The 12523-nt window shown below is 50.4% G+C and overlaps 1 protein-coding gene across 1 annotated transcript in view; it reads left to right on the forward strand.

Moving 5' to 3' along the window:
* Positions 1 to 344: 344 nt before the first annotated feature.
* Positions 345 to 12523, forward strand: part of Schip1 (schwannomin interacting protein 1) — a 100305-nt gene continuing 88126 nt past the window's right edge. The window contains exons 1-2 of the mRNA XM_027933799.2: positions 345 to 525; positions 709 to 1389. Of these exons, the coding sequence (XP_027789600.1) occupies positions 484 to 525; positions 709 to 1389 (723 nt within the window). The 5' untranslated portion in view covers positions 345 to 483. The remainder of the gene's footprint in view (positions 526 to 708; positions 1390 to 12523) is intronic.

The raw sequence follows: 12523 nt of genomic DNA on the forward strand, positions 1-12523 counted from the left end.
GGACGCGGGAGCCGACCGCGCGCTGGTGGCTCTGGGCATGCTCGGTGTCGGGACCGGCGCAGCCGCCGCGATTGAGCCGCGCCTGGGCAGGCGCACCTCGGGAAGCGCAGGCCAAGCTGCCCCGCTCGGGCAGAGCTCGCCGGTCCCGACCCTGTGCTAGCGGGAGGAGGGGCGGGCGGCGGCCTTCTTGTCGCCGCCCGCCGCTCCTTAGAAAGTGCAGTCAGCCCTTGGCTGCCGCGGCTGGCGGCGCCGGGCGGCGGGCGGGGAAGGGGCGGGGCGGGGCGGGGTGGGGGTGGTCTCACCGCCCCGTGAGGTGCGAAATTAGTGGGCGCCCTCCCCCTTCTCGGCTCCCGCCCCCAGGGAATCTGAATACTGTGGGAAGCGTCCGGTTCTTGGAGAATCCCCGGGGCGGGGTGCAGGGGCGCGCCCGACGCAAAATGGTTAAAACAAAGTCCGCGCGCGCCCCGGGGCTCCTCGCATGAAATGTGCGCGCTGGCGGCCGGGCACCTCTGTGCGAATCTGAGGGTTAGTTAACCGCAGGAAGTCTGGTCGTGCGGGGGAGGAGGGCGAAGGGAAACCTCGGGCCCGGGACGGCCCTTGCCCCCAGGCCTCCTCGGGCTCCTCGGCCCGGGGCGTGGGGGGCTCGCGACCGGCGCGGCGGCTGAGCAGCTCGGCCCGGCGACTCACTCTCTCTGCCTCCTCCCCCAGGACTACCGAGAGGATGGGATGGATCTAGGCAGTGACGCCGGCAGCAGCAGCAGTAGCCGCTCCAGTTCGCAGTCCAACTCCACCAAAGTGACCCCTTGCTCGGAGTGCAAATCCTCGTCGTCGCCGGGGGGCAGCCTGGACCTGGTATCTGCCCTAGAGGACTATGAAGCGTCCTTCCCGGTCTACCAGAAGGTGATTGATGAGTGGGCGCCGGAGGAGGACCGTGAGGAGGAGGAAGAGGAAGACGAGCGAGGGTACCAGGATGACCGCTGTCCGGCCCGGGAGTCCGGGGACCTGAGCGCCAGGACCCGTAGCGGCAGCGGCGGGGCCCGGAGCGTCACCACTGTCACGCCGCTCCCAATGCCCAACGGCAACCTCCGCCCCTACGAACCCCAGGACCTCAGGCACAATGGCAATGTGGTTGTGGCCGGCCGGCAGAGCGGCCCCCGGGGCCCCGGGCGGGCGATCCAGAAGCCCCAGCCGGCGGAGGGCCGGCGCGGCGGCAGGGGCCCGGTGGCAGGGGCGCCCTGTCTTCAGCCCCCGGACGGCGGGACTTTCGTCCCCGAAGAGCCCCCGGTGCCCCCAATGGACTGGGAGGCGCTAGAGAAGCATCTGGCCGGGCTGCAGTTCCGGGAGCAGGAGGTGCGAAACCAGGGCCAGGCGAGGACCAACTCCACCTCCGTAAGTTGGCCGGGTGCGTGCCCACGCGCGCACACACGCGTACACACCCCGCACTCCCTTTCTCGGGCTCGCGCCCGCCCGCGCCCCATTCATCACTCGGGAGGCGGGGGCGGGGCCGGAGCCTGTTTTCTGCTCCCCTGGGGTACCACTGTTCTGTCTGGGCGCTGTCTGGTTTGCAGGATGGGCGGAGAGGAGGGAGGGGCAGCCAGAGGGCAGCGGAAAGTCGGGCTAGTGGAACCGGCGACTGGTTTTTATGGAATTACTTATGGAGAGGAGGCTGTGAGTCACTTGCCTGAAAATAAACCCAGGGAGGTTTTGGCACCGAAGCCAGTGCCTGCGGGGGATTTTTCAAATCGTACTAGTTGAGGCTTTGTCGATCTGGTGGGTCTCCCTCCTGGCCACTGCTGTCTCGTCCGTGGCTGGGCTGTCCCTGTGCGCACGCACGCAGTCCCCAGCTCACACCTCCTTCTCGCTTAAGCCGAGGGGCCTGCGTTTGGAAGGTTGACCGCCCTCCTCCAGACTTTCTTCCCTTCTGAAACCCGAGCTGTAGTGGACCAGGGATGGGGTAGGGGGTGGGGCGACGGGGTGAATTGAACTGCCTGGGTGCAGGAGGGGTTCTCGCTTCGTTCGCCTCTGCTGTGATTCCCTCCTTGTTTTGATAAAGGAACCACTTAACTGCTCCTTCCCGGAGGCTACTGCCTCCATTCAGGAAAGCAGCCGCGGTGGGGGAGAACGGCTGCCTCCTAAGTCCGCAGGTTCCCACTCGTCGCGGCATTTCCTTTGCCTTCGAGAGGACTGCAGTTAAATGACTTAAAAACATAATGAATGTAGCTCCCCCATTTTTCACTATTGTGAGATAAAGCAATAGTTGGAGTTTGAAATCGTTAATGATGCCCCTAAATAGGGCCGAAGGGCACAGTTTAAAAGCGCTATTTTGTGCGTGGTGGCAGTGTGGCAGTATGGGAAATGCTTCCCTGCAGGTGTGATTTCTCTCTCCGGTACCCTGGGGCTACTGGAAATTGGGTGCAAGCTCTTCTGACCTCAGGGGTGAGCATGGAACTTTTGTTTCCCGGAGAAATTGGCACCATTTCTATTAAAGAGCCCTTGGCTGACAGATCAGCCCACTGGCTCACGTCCCTGGAGAAACTACCTATTACATTAACACACTCATTTTAATTCCAGCTGGTTTTAGAGTTTACCCTGGCAGCTAACAGACATGGAAACTTTCCATTACAGCCAATACTGTTTCTTGTACCTTTTAATGGAAACCATCCTTTTTTCTTAGTGTTTTGAGGAATATACCTCATTAAACTCCATGTATTTGACCAATGACTTGAAGATTAGCAAAAGGTTCAGTTGTTATCACACAGACACTTGCATTTGGAGAAATTTAAAAATTGGGCCTACATGCAAAGTTAGGGTTTGATGGTAACAATGAGCTCTTACTCAAAAGTTATGAGGCAGAATGTATTGAGCAGCACGTGTCCATCCAGTATGCCAGGTGTGGGTCCCAGCCACATTGCAGTCCATGTGTGGCTTAAGCTCTATTGTGGGGAGATAGAAATGCCTCCAACCTGACACTTAAGAGCAGTCCAAACAGTCCCTCCCAAAGCATGGTCCTGCTTTCTCTTCTTGTTTTTGTGAACATTGTGAAAATTATTGAGCCATCTTTGAAACCAAAGGTGTCTCCTCCCCTAGTAAGCAATGTTTCTGTTAGGGTTCCTCCCAAACTATTTCCCCGCCTACCCCCCAGGTCTCCTGAACATGTCCCCCTAGGCATTTTCTCCATGAGCACACAAAGAAATTTAGATTCCACTATTTTAAAGTAAGTATTTGTATAGGAAAACAGGAAATTAATATTAAAATTTTTTCATGTTTTGATTTGCATTTGAATAAAATTACTAGACCCAAATGCCTTTGAATGCTGTTTTTCAAACTCTTCAGTTATCTGCAAAGTCACCTTAGCATTTCCGTAATATAAAGTGAACTGTATTGGAAGTAGTCACAGGAAACTTGGTGATTTGAAAACTTGTTTCTGTTTGCATATGCACTAGGTTACAATATAACATAAAGTTTATTTTTACTATGGGTTTCTATCATTAGCTTTAAAAACACTTCAGTGAAGTCCTGTTCAGTGCTGCCTGTGTAAGTGGAAGACCTTGTGAGCATGAGGACAGGATCCTGGGACTAGCACAGGGATCTGTAGAAGAGGAGCTGTGTCTTGAAGGGGTTCAAAGAATATTTTTCCTTAGTGTGTTGGGGCTCCCATGCTTACCAGCAGGGGCGGGTGGATCCAGGGTTCTCTTCACCTGGAAGCTTATACTGTCTCAGGGCTCCTGTGTTACCTTTACCTATGCCAGAACTCAAGTACCCAGTTCCTCTGATTATCTCAGACTCAGCTCTCTCTTGCTGTGGAGGCCTTCTGACCATCCTCCCAGAAACAGAACACCAGGCCCCACCCCAGCTGCACCCTGGTCCCACCTCTGTCTTCCTCCTGCCCCAACCCTGCCCTTCTCCACTCACCCTAACCCTACTTCTACTCCACCCCAGCCTCACACCTGTCCTCCTGCCTAGCCCCAGCCCTGGCCACAGCCCCACCCCTACCCCATTCACATCTGCCCTTTCCTGGTCCCACCCCTGAGAAAGAGGTTTTGTCTTTTGTGGGGCCTGACTCTGGGGTAGTGTCCCCCTTCTTTTAATGCTTAAAATAATTGAAAGAAAAGGAAGCAGTGCCCCCCCCCCTTTTTTTGCCATAACCTAAAGGATTTCCTGAAGACGCTTTCTGTCTTTAACATCCTTGCTACTAAGGACAGAAGGAAACGGAAACAACCCAATCTCACTACTTGGTTCTCTTCTGGCAGAGTGCTCCTCCCTCCTCTCAGCTCAGGGATGTGCCTCAGGAAGACTTAGGTCCTGAGGTGTGGGAACTGTGCTGACCATCAGCTGTCCTTGATCTAGGGAAGATTTAGGGGCAGATTCTAAATACGCTATGTTTAGGAGAGATTTCAGACCTTTGCTCTGTGAAGGGAGCCACCCCTCCCTTGGTGCCCTGGGAGGGCACAAGCCTTGTGATGCTTTATGCTCTGGAGAAGGAGTACTGAGCAACCCTGAGAAGCCCTGAAGGGCACATACTGATTGCCAGGACACTGCTGTGACAGGGCTGCCTGGCAGCAAGCCTGGCAGCAAGTTTACTTTTCCACAGCCCTGTCCCCTGTGCCTACAGGTGCTCCACACCTGGGGGAGTATGAAGCACCTACCCATGACCAAGACTGCCTGCCCTGGGCAGCCCTGCCGGCCCTCCACCCGGTCTGGCCCTGACCCTCTGGTATGTGAGCACTTGGTAAACTCAAGGCCATGTAGAGGGGAAAGCCATTCCTGGTGGTGGTCCTTGAATGTCACTTGGGAGGCCTGCTCCTTTTAGTTTGCACTCATGATGAACTCCTGCCTGCTGTCCTGTTCCTTCTCTCCTGAGTGTCAGGACCGTCCTGAGGGAAACCAGGAGCTTCTTCAAGAAGCAGCCAGTTTCTGTCTTCTTCTGCATGCCCAGGACCTCAGTTCATGTCTACTTGAGGCTTTCTCTGTTTGAGGGACCCCTGCACCTCCAGGGAAGGCCTCAGAGTCCTTCTCTTTCTAGATGATGTCATCTCACCTCTTTTCTCCATGATTTTTCATGAAGGTTCCCTCCTCCAGAGAGTGTAGTCCTCCAAGTTTAGCTTGTCCTGTCTGTCTCTGCAAATGCATTTCCTTTTTATTTTTCTTTTAGCTTTTTTCTTTAAAAATAGCTTCATTGGGGTATAATTGATGTACAATGAATGACTTGTATTTCAAATGCATCATCTGATGAGTTTTGACATGTGAGTCACTTATATGACCTATGGATGGTTTCTGACACATCTGTGAAACCACCATCAAAATCAAGATAGTGGCTATGTCTTTCTCCCCCAGAGTATCCTTTGTGCCTTTGGTAGTAGCTTCCCTAAGCAACCCGATCTGACTGCTGTACTGCAGATCAGCCTATATTTTCTATATGAGTGGAGTCACGCAGTGAGTACTCATCTTGTCAGCAAAGTGCTCTCCATAGGACTGTTTTGACATTCACCAAGCCTTGTGCCAGTCAATAGCTTGTTCCTTTCTGTTGCCAATGGGTGTTCCATTTTATGGATCTGCCACGTTCACCTGCCGATGGGCACTTGGGCTGTTTCTAGTTTTTGGCTGTCATGTACACAAGTGCTATGAATGTGCATGTGCAAGCCCTGGTATGTGGTCGCATACTTTCATTTTTCTTGGGTGAAGACCTCTAAGTGGAATGGCTGCATCGTGCATTCAACTTTTCAAAAAGCTGCCTTCTCTTCCAGAGAAGTGCCCTATGTGTGGCCATCGCACAGGGGAGGTGGGGGGGGGGGGCCCTTGTGATGTGATGACTCACATCAAGAACCCAAACCTGAACCCTGGCTACCCCGCCTGCATCCTTCACTTCTTAGGAAAGCTCTATTCAGGTTCCCAAGGGCTGCTCCCCTCCCCCCTCTTAAGAGGAAAGACCAAAAGCAGTGGAGTGATACATTATATCCAACCAAGTCATTATGCCATTGCTCCAAAAAGGAAGGGAGTCATTTTTTTAAACTATAAGAGAGTTTAACAGTAGACCGACACATTAAAGTGCAGTTTTATTATTTTTTAGTGCCCATGACAGGTGCATTTTACTCATTCAATGAGAAAATAAGAATAATTTTAATTGACATGTTAATTGAAAATAAATTCTGCTGATGAAGTTATTTAAAAGTACTTGAAAATAATGTCTTTTTACTTGTTGATACTATTAGCTAATCACAAACTTTAAATTACCTATATATCTTCCTAGGGTAGTGCTAATTACAGATTTTTTTCGATGTATTATTCTGTAAGAATTATTCTGTAAGGAGCTACTCCTTCCCATAAATGATGCTTCTGAAGTCTCTTGCATGGATGAGTGGTTTTTTCCTTAGGTTACATGAATTCTTGTTTTTATAGTCTGAATTAAGATGTCTTTATTGCTCCTACAAAGTGTAATAAGGTTTGTGAGTTTAATAAGTTACCTGCTCTGCAGGCTGCAGCTTTGAAAACACATGGTACGGTGTGCAAGGTCTGCTTCTGTCAAAGCATGTGCCTTATGACAATGCTGGAATCATCATTTTTGCGTAACTAGAAATTACCAGTGTTTTAAATGTGCTCTGTACTTTACCTTTTTATCTTGAAATGTCTAGTGCCAAAATTTATTTGCCTTTCTAATGTTTGTTGATTTTTGTTTGAAAGCTGTAAAGGTTGTTCCAGGAATCAGCATGTACTCAAAACTTGAAAGAAAATGTTTGGGTTGAAAAAAATTAGGTTGCAAGAGGTGGGGTGAAGCTCAGTGGTAGAGCACTTGCCAGTATGTTCAACACTCAAGGCCCTGGGCTCCATCTCCAACATTGCCAAAAAAAAAAAAAAAAAAAAAAAGTTGGTTGCAAGCCAACCACAAGCAAACAGCTCCTAAAGCTTTGTAAATATGCATTTGTTCTGTGGCCATGTGTATACAGGTTAGCTGTCATTTCAGGGTGCATATCTGAAAATGCAGTGCAGGAGTCTTGACCTCAAGCTCTGGAGCTCTTGAAGGTCTCACCCTGCCCTATCCCCCCCCCCACCCCGCTATCCCTGCTTGGAGATGGATCCTTCCATCTCCAGGTCCTGCTGGCATCCTTACTCCTACAGGGAAGACCCAGTGGACCCCTGCAGTCCCAGGACCAGCTGCTGTCCACATATACTTCCTTTGGGCTTCCCTAGGGCTATCGCTTCTGGACTCAGGACCTGCCTCCCTTCAGGGAAGCCTGGCCTTCTCTGGGCTCAGGACCTGGCCTCCTGGGGAAGCTTGGCCTTCAGATTTGGCCTTCTGGGGAAGCCTGGCCTCCTCGGGACTCAGGACCTCCCTCCTCTAGGCTGAGGATCCCCCCAAAAGTTGGCCTTGTTCTCTAATCTCTGCACATCCCTGTCCCCAAGTTTCTTTGATTCTTGCACCACTACTTGCACTTGTGTTTTTGGGTTGGTATTTGTGTCATCCTGAAAAGTGGGCAAGGCACTTACAGTTCCCACTTTAGAGAGGAGGAAACTGGAGCCCAGAGATGTTGGGGCAGCTTCCTACAGTCCTTCTGGGAAAGTCAGGCCAGGCCTGTCAGGACTGCCCTTGCCCTGGGGTTCCCAGTGACATCAGGAGGACTCATTGTCCTGTGTTGGTTTGTCCTTGGGAATGTCTCTCACCTGTGCAGCGTGCAGTCCCCCTCCCTCCCTGAGACTTGTGTGCTACCGGCTCTGTCCGGTTCCTTCAAGTGCAGACCTCTGAGGAGCACTTTATCTATGGGTTAGTCTTTCTGTCCAGTTCTTTGATTTACACAAACCGCTGCACTTTGAACTTTTCTTATTAGTGCTGACAGTAGTAGTTCCAGGTCCTTTCTTAAAAGCTTATCTAAATTCTGTGATCTTACATTTGCATGTTAAAATCGAAGAAGTTCATTTGTGGAACTTTGGCCTGAAGACTTGAGTGGTTTTGTCTCCTTCCTTGTGAAAGTCAGCCCGAGTGTTTTAACAAAAGTGGCTTTTGCAGTCCTTTCCCCAGCTGCCTTGTGCTTCTGGAGCTCTTAGGACAGATGGCACTCCCTACTGTCCCTCCCTGGGTGTCTTTTCTGCAGAAAATCAAGTATTGCTTGTGAAATTGAGCCTTTTCAATGGAAAGTAAATGGATTTTGGAGGTGAAAGAATCCAAGAAGTCTCCTCAGACCTCACCATTCTCAAGGAGGAGACTGAGTTCTGTGGGATTTGCCATCCTCACCTGCCAGGGCCCCTGGTCACACAGTGCCACCATCTCCTAAGGCCAGCTTCTCAGGGCCTCTGTCTCACTCAACTGGTGTCCACTATTTTTAAATGAAAGAATGTTTCCCTGAGTTTATTTGAAGGATAGACAGAAACTCATCCTTTGAGATCTCCCAGAATTGAGAGCAGACTTAACTCTCATTGTTGGGTAGAAGAGCCTTCAAATAGTTCTCGCTTCTCCTGTTAGACCCATGTTGTCAGAATAGATATGAAATGACTTTCCTCCCTCAGACTTCAAGCCAGGCTCACGGCTGTGTGCTTCTACTGGCCTGACTATTCCCCTTATGCTTCTGCCAGCTGGGGACAGCTCTGCCTGGACAGTGCCTCCTTCTCACACTGCCTCTGGTGATGCACAGCCCACCCCTCATGGAGACTGTGCGGGACAGGGCCTGGGAGCTTTGCAGGGAGCCACTTGTGTTCTAGGAGGCTGAATAGGGGTGTTAGGGTGTGGGGTCACCTTTCCACCCATGCTTCCATTCATCTGCCAGTCTTGGAACCATCAGGGAGGGGCTGGTGTGCCTGGTTTCAGAAGGCTGGGAGAGGAGCAGCTTCAGGGGGACGTGGATTTTGTTCTGTTATGCTCGAATTCGGGACCCCCAAAGACCACCAGAGACCAAGATCGATGTAAACAGCAAAGAGGTGTTTATTGCGAGCTAGCTCGGTCCTCCGCGCGCGCACACACGGCAACTGGTGACGCTGAGAGGCCCCAGCCCAGGGTTTGCAGCAGTTTTATACATTCTTTGGAGAAGGCAGGGACCCCCACATACATCATAGCATCTCTTAGCAAATCATCACACACCACGGGAAAATCAAATAACAACTCTAAAATATGATTAGCACATTCACTGGAGGGAACAAGTTGGGTAGGGGTGATTGGTCAGTACAAAAGGGGTATTCATTTGAACTGATTGGCTTGAGCCAAGAGGGGTATACGTGCTGAACTACATGGTTTCCCAACACGTTATCAACCACCATAAACTACTGGGAGGGTCATCTGGCATCCCAGGTATTTCCTTGTCTCATGCTGATTGGTGGCTGCTAGGGGGTTGCTATGGGTCCCCACCTAGCCTGACTCAGTCAGGGACACCTGGCACAGCAGATCTCTCCTGTTATTTGTAGATAAACAACTTAGCAGGGTGGGAATGTGCCTAGGAATGCTCTGTGGGTCTTTCCAAGGACAAAGGTCATGTTCCTTCCTTGGACAGGCTTTGCTCTGAGGTAGAGGCTGTTTTTTCAGTTCTTCTAGATAGTTTTGAGTGGGTATTTTGTTATAAGGCGAAAGAAAGAGAGAGAGATAGAGAGAGAGAGAGAGAGAGAGAGAGAGAGCCAAGAAACTACTAGAAAAATACATTTTGGGGTTTAGGTGCAGCCCAGGAAGTAGTCTGAACTGGGACGCCTGGCTTGGTGAGAAGAGCAAGGAGACCAAGGGGCAGTCAGAGCCTGTGCTCCCTGCGGGATGCTCCGAGTCTCAGTTCACCTGTCAGCCTGGGCCATGGCATTTCTCACTGACCGGGTCCAGGAAGGCTGTGGCAATCCCTGTCCTGCTTTGGCCAAGTTGCCCTTCCAAGCTGTAGGAGCCTCACTGGTCCACCTGAGCCTGGCTGTTCGTTTGGGGTTTGTCTCTGGCTTCCCTACTAAGAATAGTCACCATTTCCTTATATCTAGTTAACTAATTATGTCAAGCTTGCCAGTCACTGAACTTTGTTATCTGCCTTGACAGTTTCTTCAGGTACTTGGAAGCACACTTTTTAGTTGCTGCCGACCGAGGCTTTATTAAAGCGTAACTTGGTGGGAGCTGAGGGGGGGGTGGTGGGCTTTCTGCAATCTTGTTTTCTGTGCCAAACTTTCCAGTGATTGTCACATATATCTGTACATGGTACTGACAACCCCACATCTCCACCCAAATATTTTATTTGCAGTTATATGACCTTTTGAGTAATTGCCATCAGCAATACCATGTTCATTTTTGTCTTCTGCTTCTTGATGTCTCCTCTTACTTTTTAAGGCTCATGCACATGGATGTCAGTCTTCTTCCTTGGGATACTAGCATAGAATACCAAAAAGCTTCAAGCTTTTATGGATTATAGGAAACAGCACATTACTTAGCACATGATTTCTGCAAATTCATCGGTTCAAGAGGGTTTTGTTGCCCATGTCCTAATAGAGATGATTGATCCCTTCAAAACTCTTCCTTGTCCAAGTAAATACCTTAGTTATTCACGGAGTTATGTTTTACGAAACCTACAAAAACCTTCTATTGAGAAAGTGTTAGGTTAGGCTTTTCCAGGCACGGAGGAGAAGTTCCACTTAACTTGGAGGATGGGGCTGGTTTCCAGGATGGCTGAGGGAAGGTGGAGACCTGAGCATCACCTACACAGCTGACTGGTCTCTGATCAGGAATGCCCAGCAGTGTCTCCCAGGCACACAGCAGTCTGTGTTGCTGCCCTCGGCAGGGTGCACCGTTGCTTCTTCCTCTAGGGTTCTGCTCATGCCAATTTCCCCTTTCATGCCTGTGCAGTTGTTATGGTTTAGATATGAGGTGGCCTCCAAAAACTTGTGTGTGAGACGCACAATGCAAGAAGGGTCAGAGGTGGACTGGATTCTGAGAGCTTTAACCCAGTCCTGTCTTAATCCCAATAGGGATTAACCTGGAGGTAACTGTAGGCAGGTAGGGTGTGGCTGGAGGAGGTGGTCCCTGGGGACGTGCTTTTGGGGTTTACATTTTGTCTCTGTTGAGCAGAACTCTCTCTGCTTCCTGGAACCAGGTTCCCAGCTGCTTTCCTTTACCACACCCTTCGGTAATGACATTCTCTCTCACCTGTGGTCCAGAGCAATAGCGTTGGCCCTCTAGGGACTGAGACCTCTGAAACCGTGAGCCCTGAATAAACTTTTCCTCCTCTAATTGTTCTTGTCAGGTCTTTTGGTCATAGCAATGAAAAAGCTGGCTGAAACAGCAGGTTATCCATCCATGCAGAGAACCAATCGAAGTCCTTAGAAAGTAGCGTATCTGATGGGACACCTTTAGTGGCCAGGACCCCTGCCCGGCCCTCTTATGCTGCTTGGGAACAAAATAGGACAGGTCTTCCCTGGCCAGCAGCTGTGGCCAGGACCCCTTGCTCACAGTTGGGGGGCAGACATGTCTGGACAAGACCATAGGTAAGTGCTGGCAGCAGCTGGGCTACGGTGACTAATTCTGCTTCTGTTGTCGGTCCCCTTCTTCAGAGGGGACTTGGCCTTTGAAGCAGCTCAGAGGGAAGGAGGTAGTTTTCTCACAGTTCCTGAGATTCCTGCAGGGCTCAGGGTGTTGATTGGAAGGTAGAGTGTTGAGAAGTAGAAGCCGAACCAGAAAAGCTGCTGTGTTATGAAATGCTGGGCATTTTCAAGGTCAAGTTCAGCAACATGATGGCCTTTACCAAAGCTTTTGCCGAGAGAGAGAGAGAGAGAGAGAGAGAGAGAGAGAGAGAGAGAGAGAGAGAGGAAGTGTTAAACTTATTTTTCAAATAAGAAGGGCCTCTGAACTTCTGGGACATCTTGTTAGAAAAGAACCTGAAGGCCAATCTTCACTCTTCTAAAAATAACATGTTTTTCAAATAGTTTCAAACCAATTTATTCCCCTGTGTTTCTCTTCATTGCTCCAGTAGCTAAAAATTATCCTACTTATGAAAATTTCAGGTAGGTATGTTCTTTGGGTCATCTTACCTGATTCTTAGTCCACTTTGATGCAGAAGTCTGACACTGTTATGAACAGCCACATCTCAAGTGCTCTGTCCTTGTAGTTTCTACTCTAAAATTGGTCCTGTAAGGAGTCAAAGAGCAGAGCCCTGGGTTTTACTTTAGAACACTTGAGTTATATAACAGTGATCTGGAAGGTTGTTATCCTGCCTGCAGTGGCCCTGTGGTCTGACCCAAATAGCCCTCACAGGAAAACCTCCTTGAGCAGCTCTGGGCATAGTGACTTGAGGGCTTTGGAGCCCACCCTCCTGTGGGGCATCAGTATTGGGACTTTTTTCTTGTGCTTCATACAGAAGCTCCCCACCATGCAGAGGTGTTGGTGTGTTGTACCAACACACGTGTAAACCGTATAGAGGTTCCCATGTGCTGGGAGCTGCACAGATAATTCTTTACCAGTGAGCAGTTTGCGTTAGATCTGGAAGGTTCTGCAGGGCAGGTGCAGCAAACTCAGGGCTTCTGGAGCCAGGAGGTACAGGTTGGGTGGGACTTGTGAGCTGGCCAGCATGTCAGGGGCAAAGGGACCACT

Source organism: Marmota flaviventris, chromosome 8 (genome assembly GCF_047511675.1).
Source record: "Marmota flaviventris isolate mMarFla1 chromosome 8, mMarFla1.hap1, whole genome shotgun sequence".
Classification (NCBI taxonomy): domain Eukaryota; kingdom Metazoa; phylum Chordata; class Mammalia; order Rodentia; family Sciuridae; genus Marmota; species Marmota flaviventris.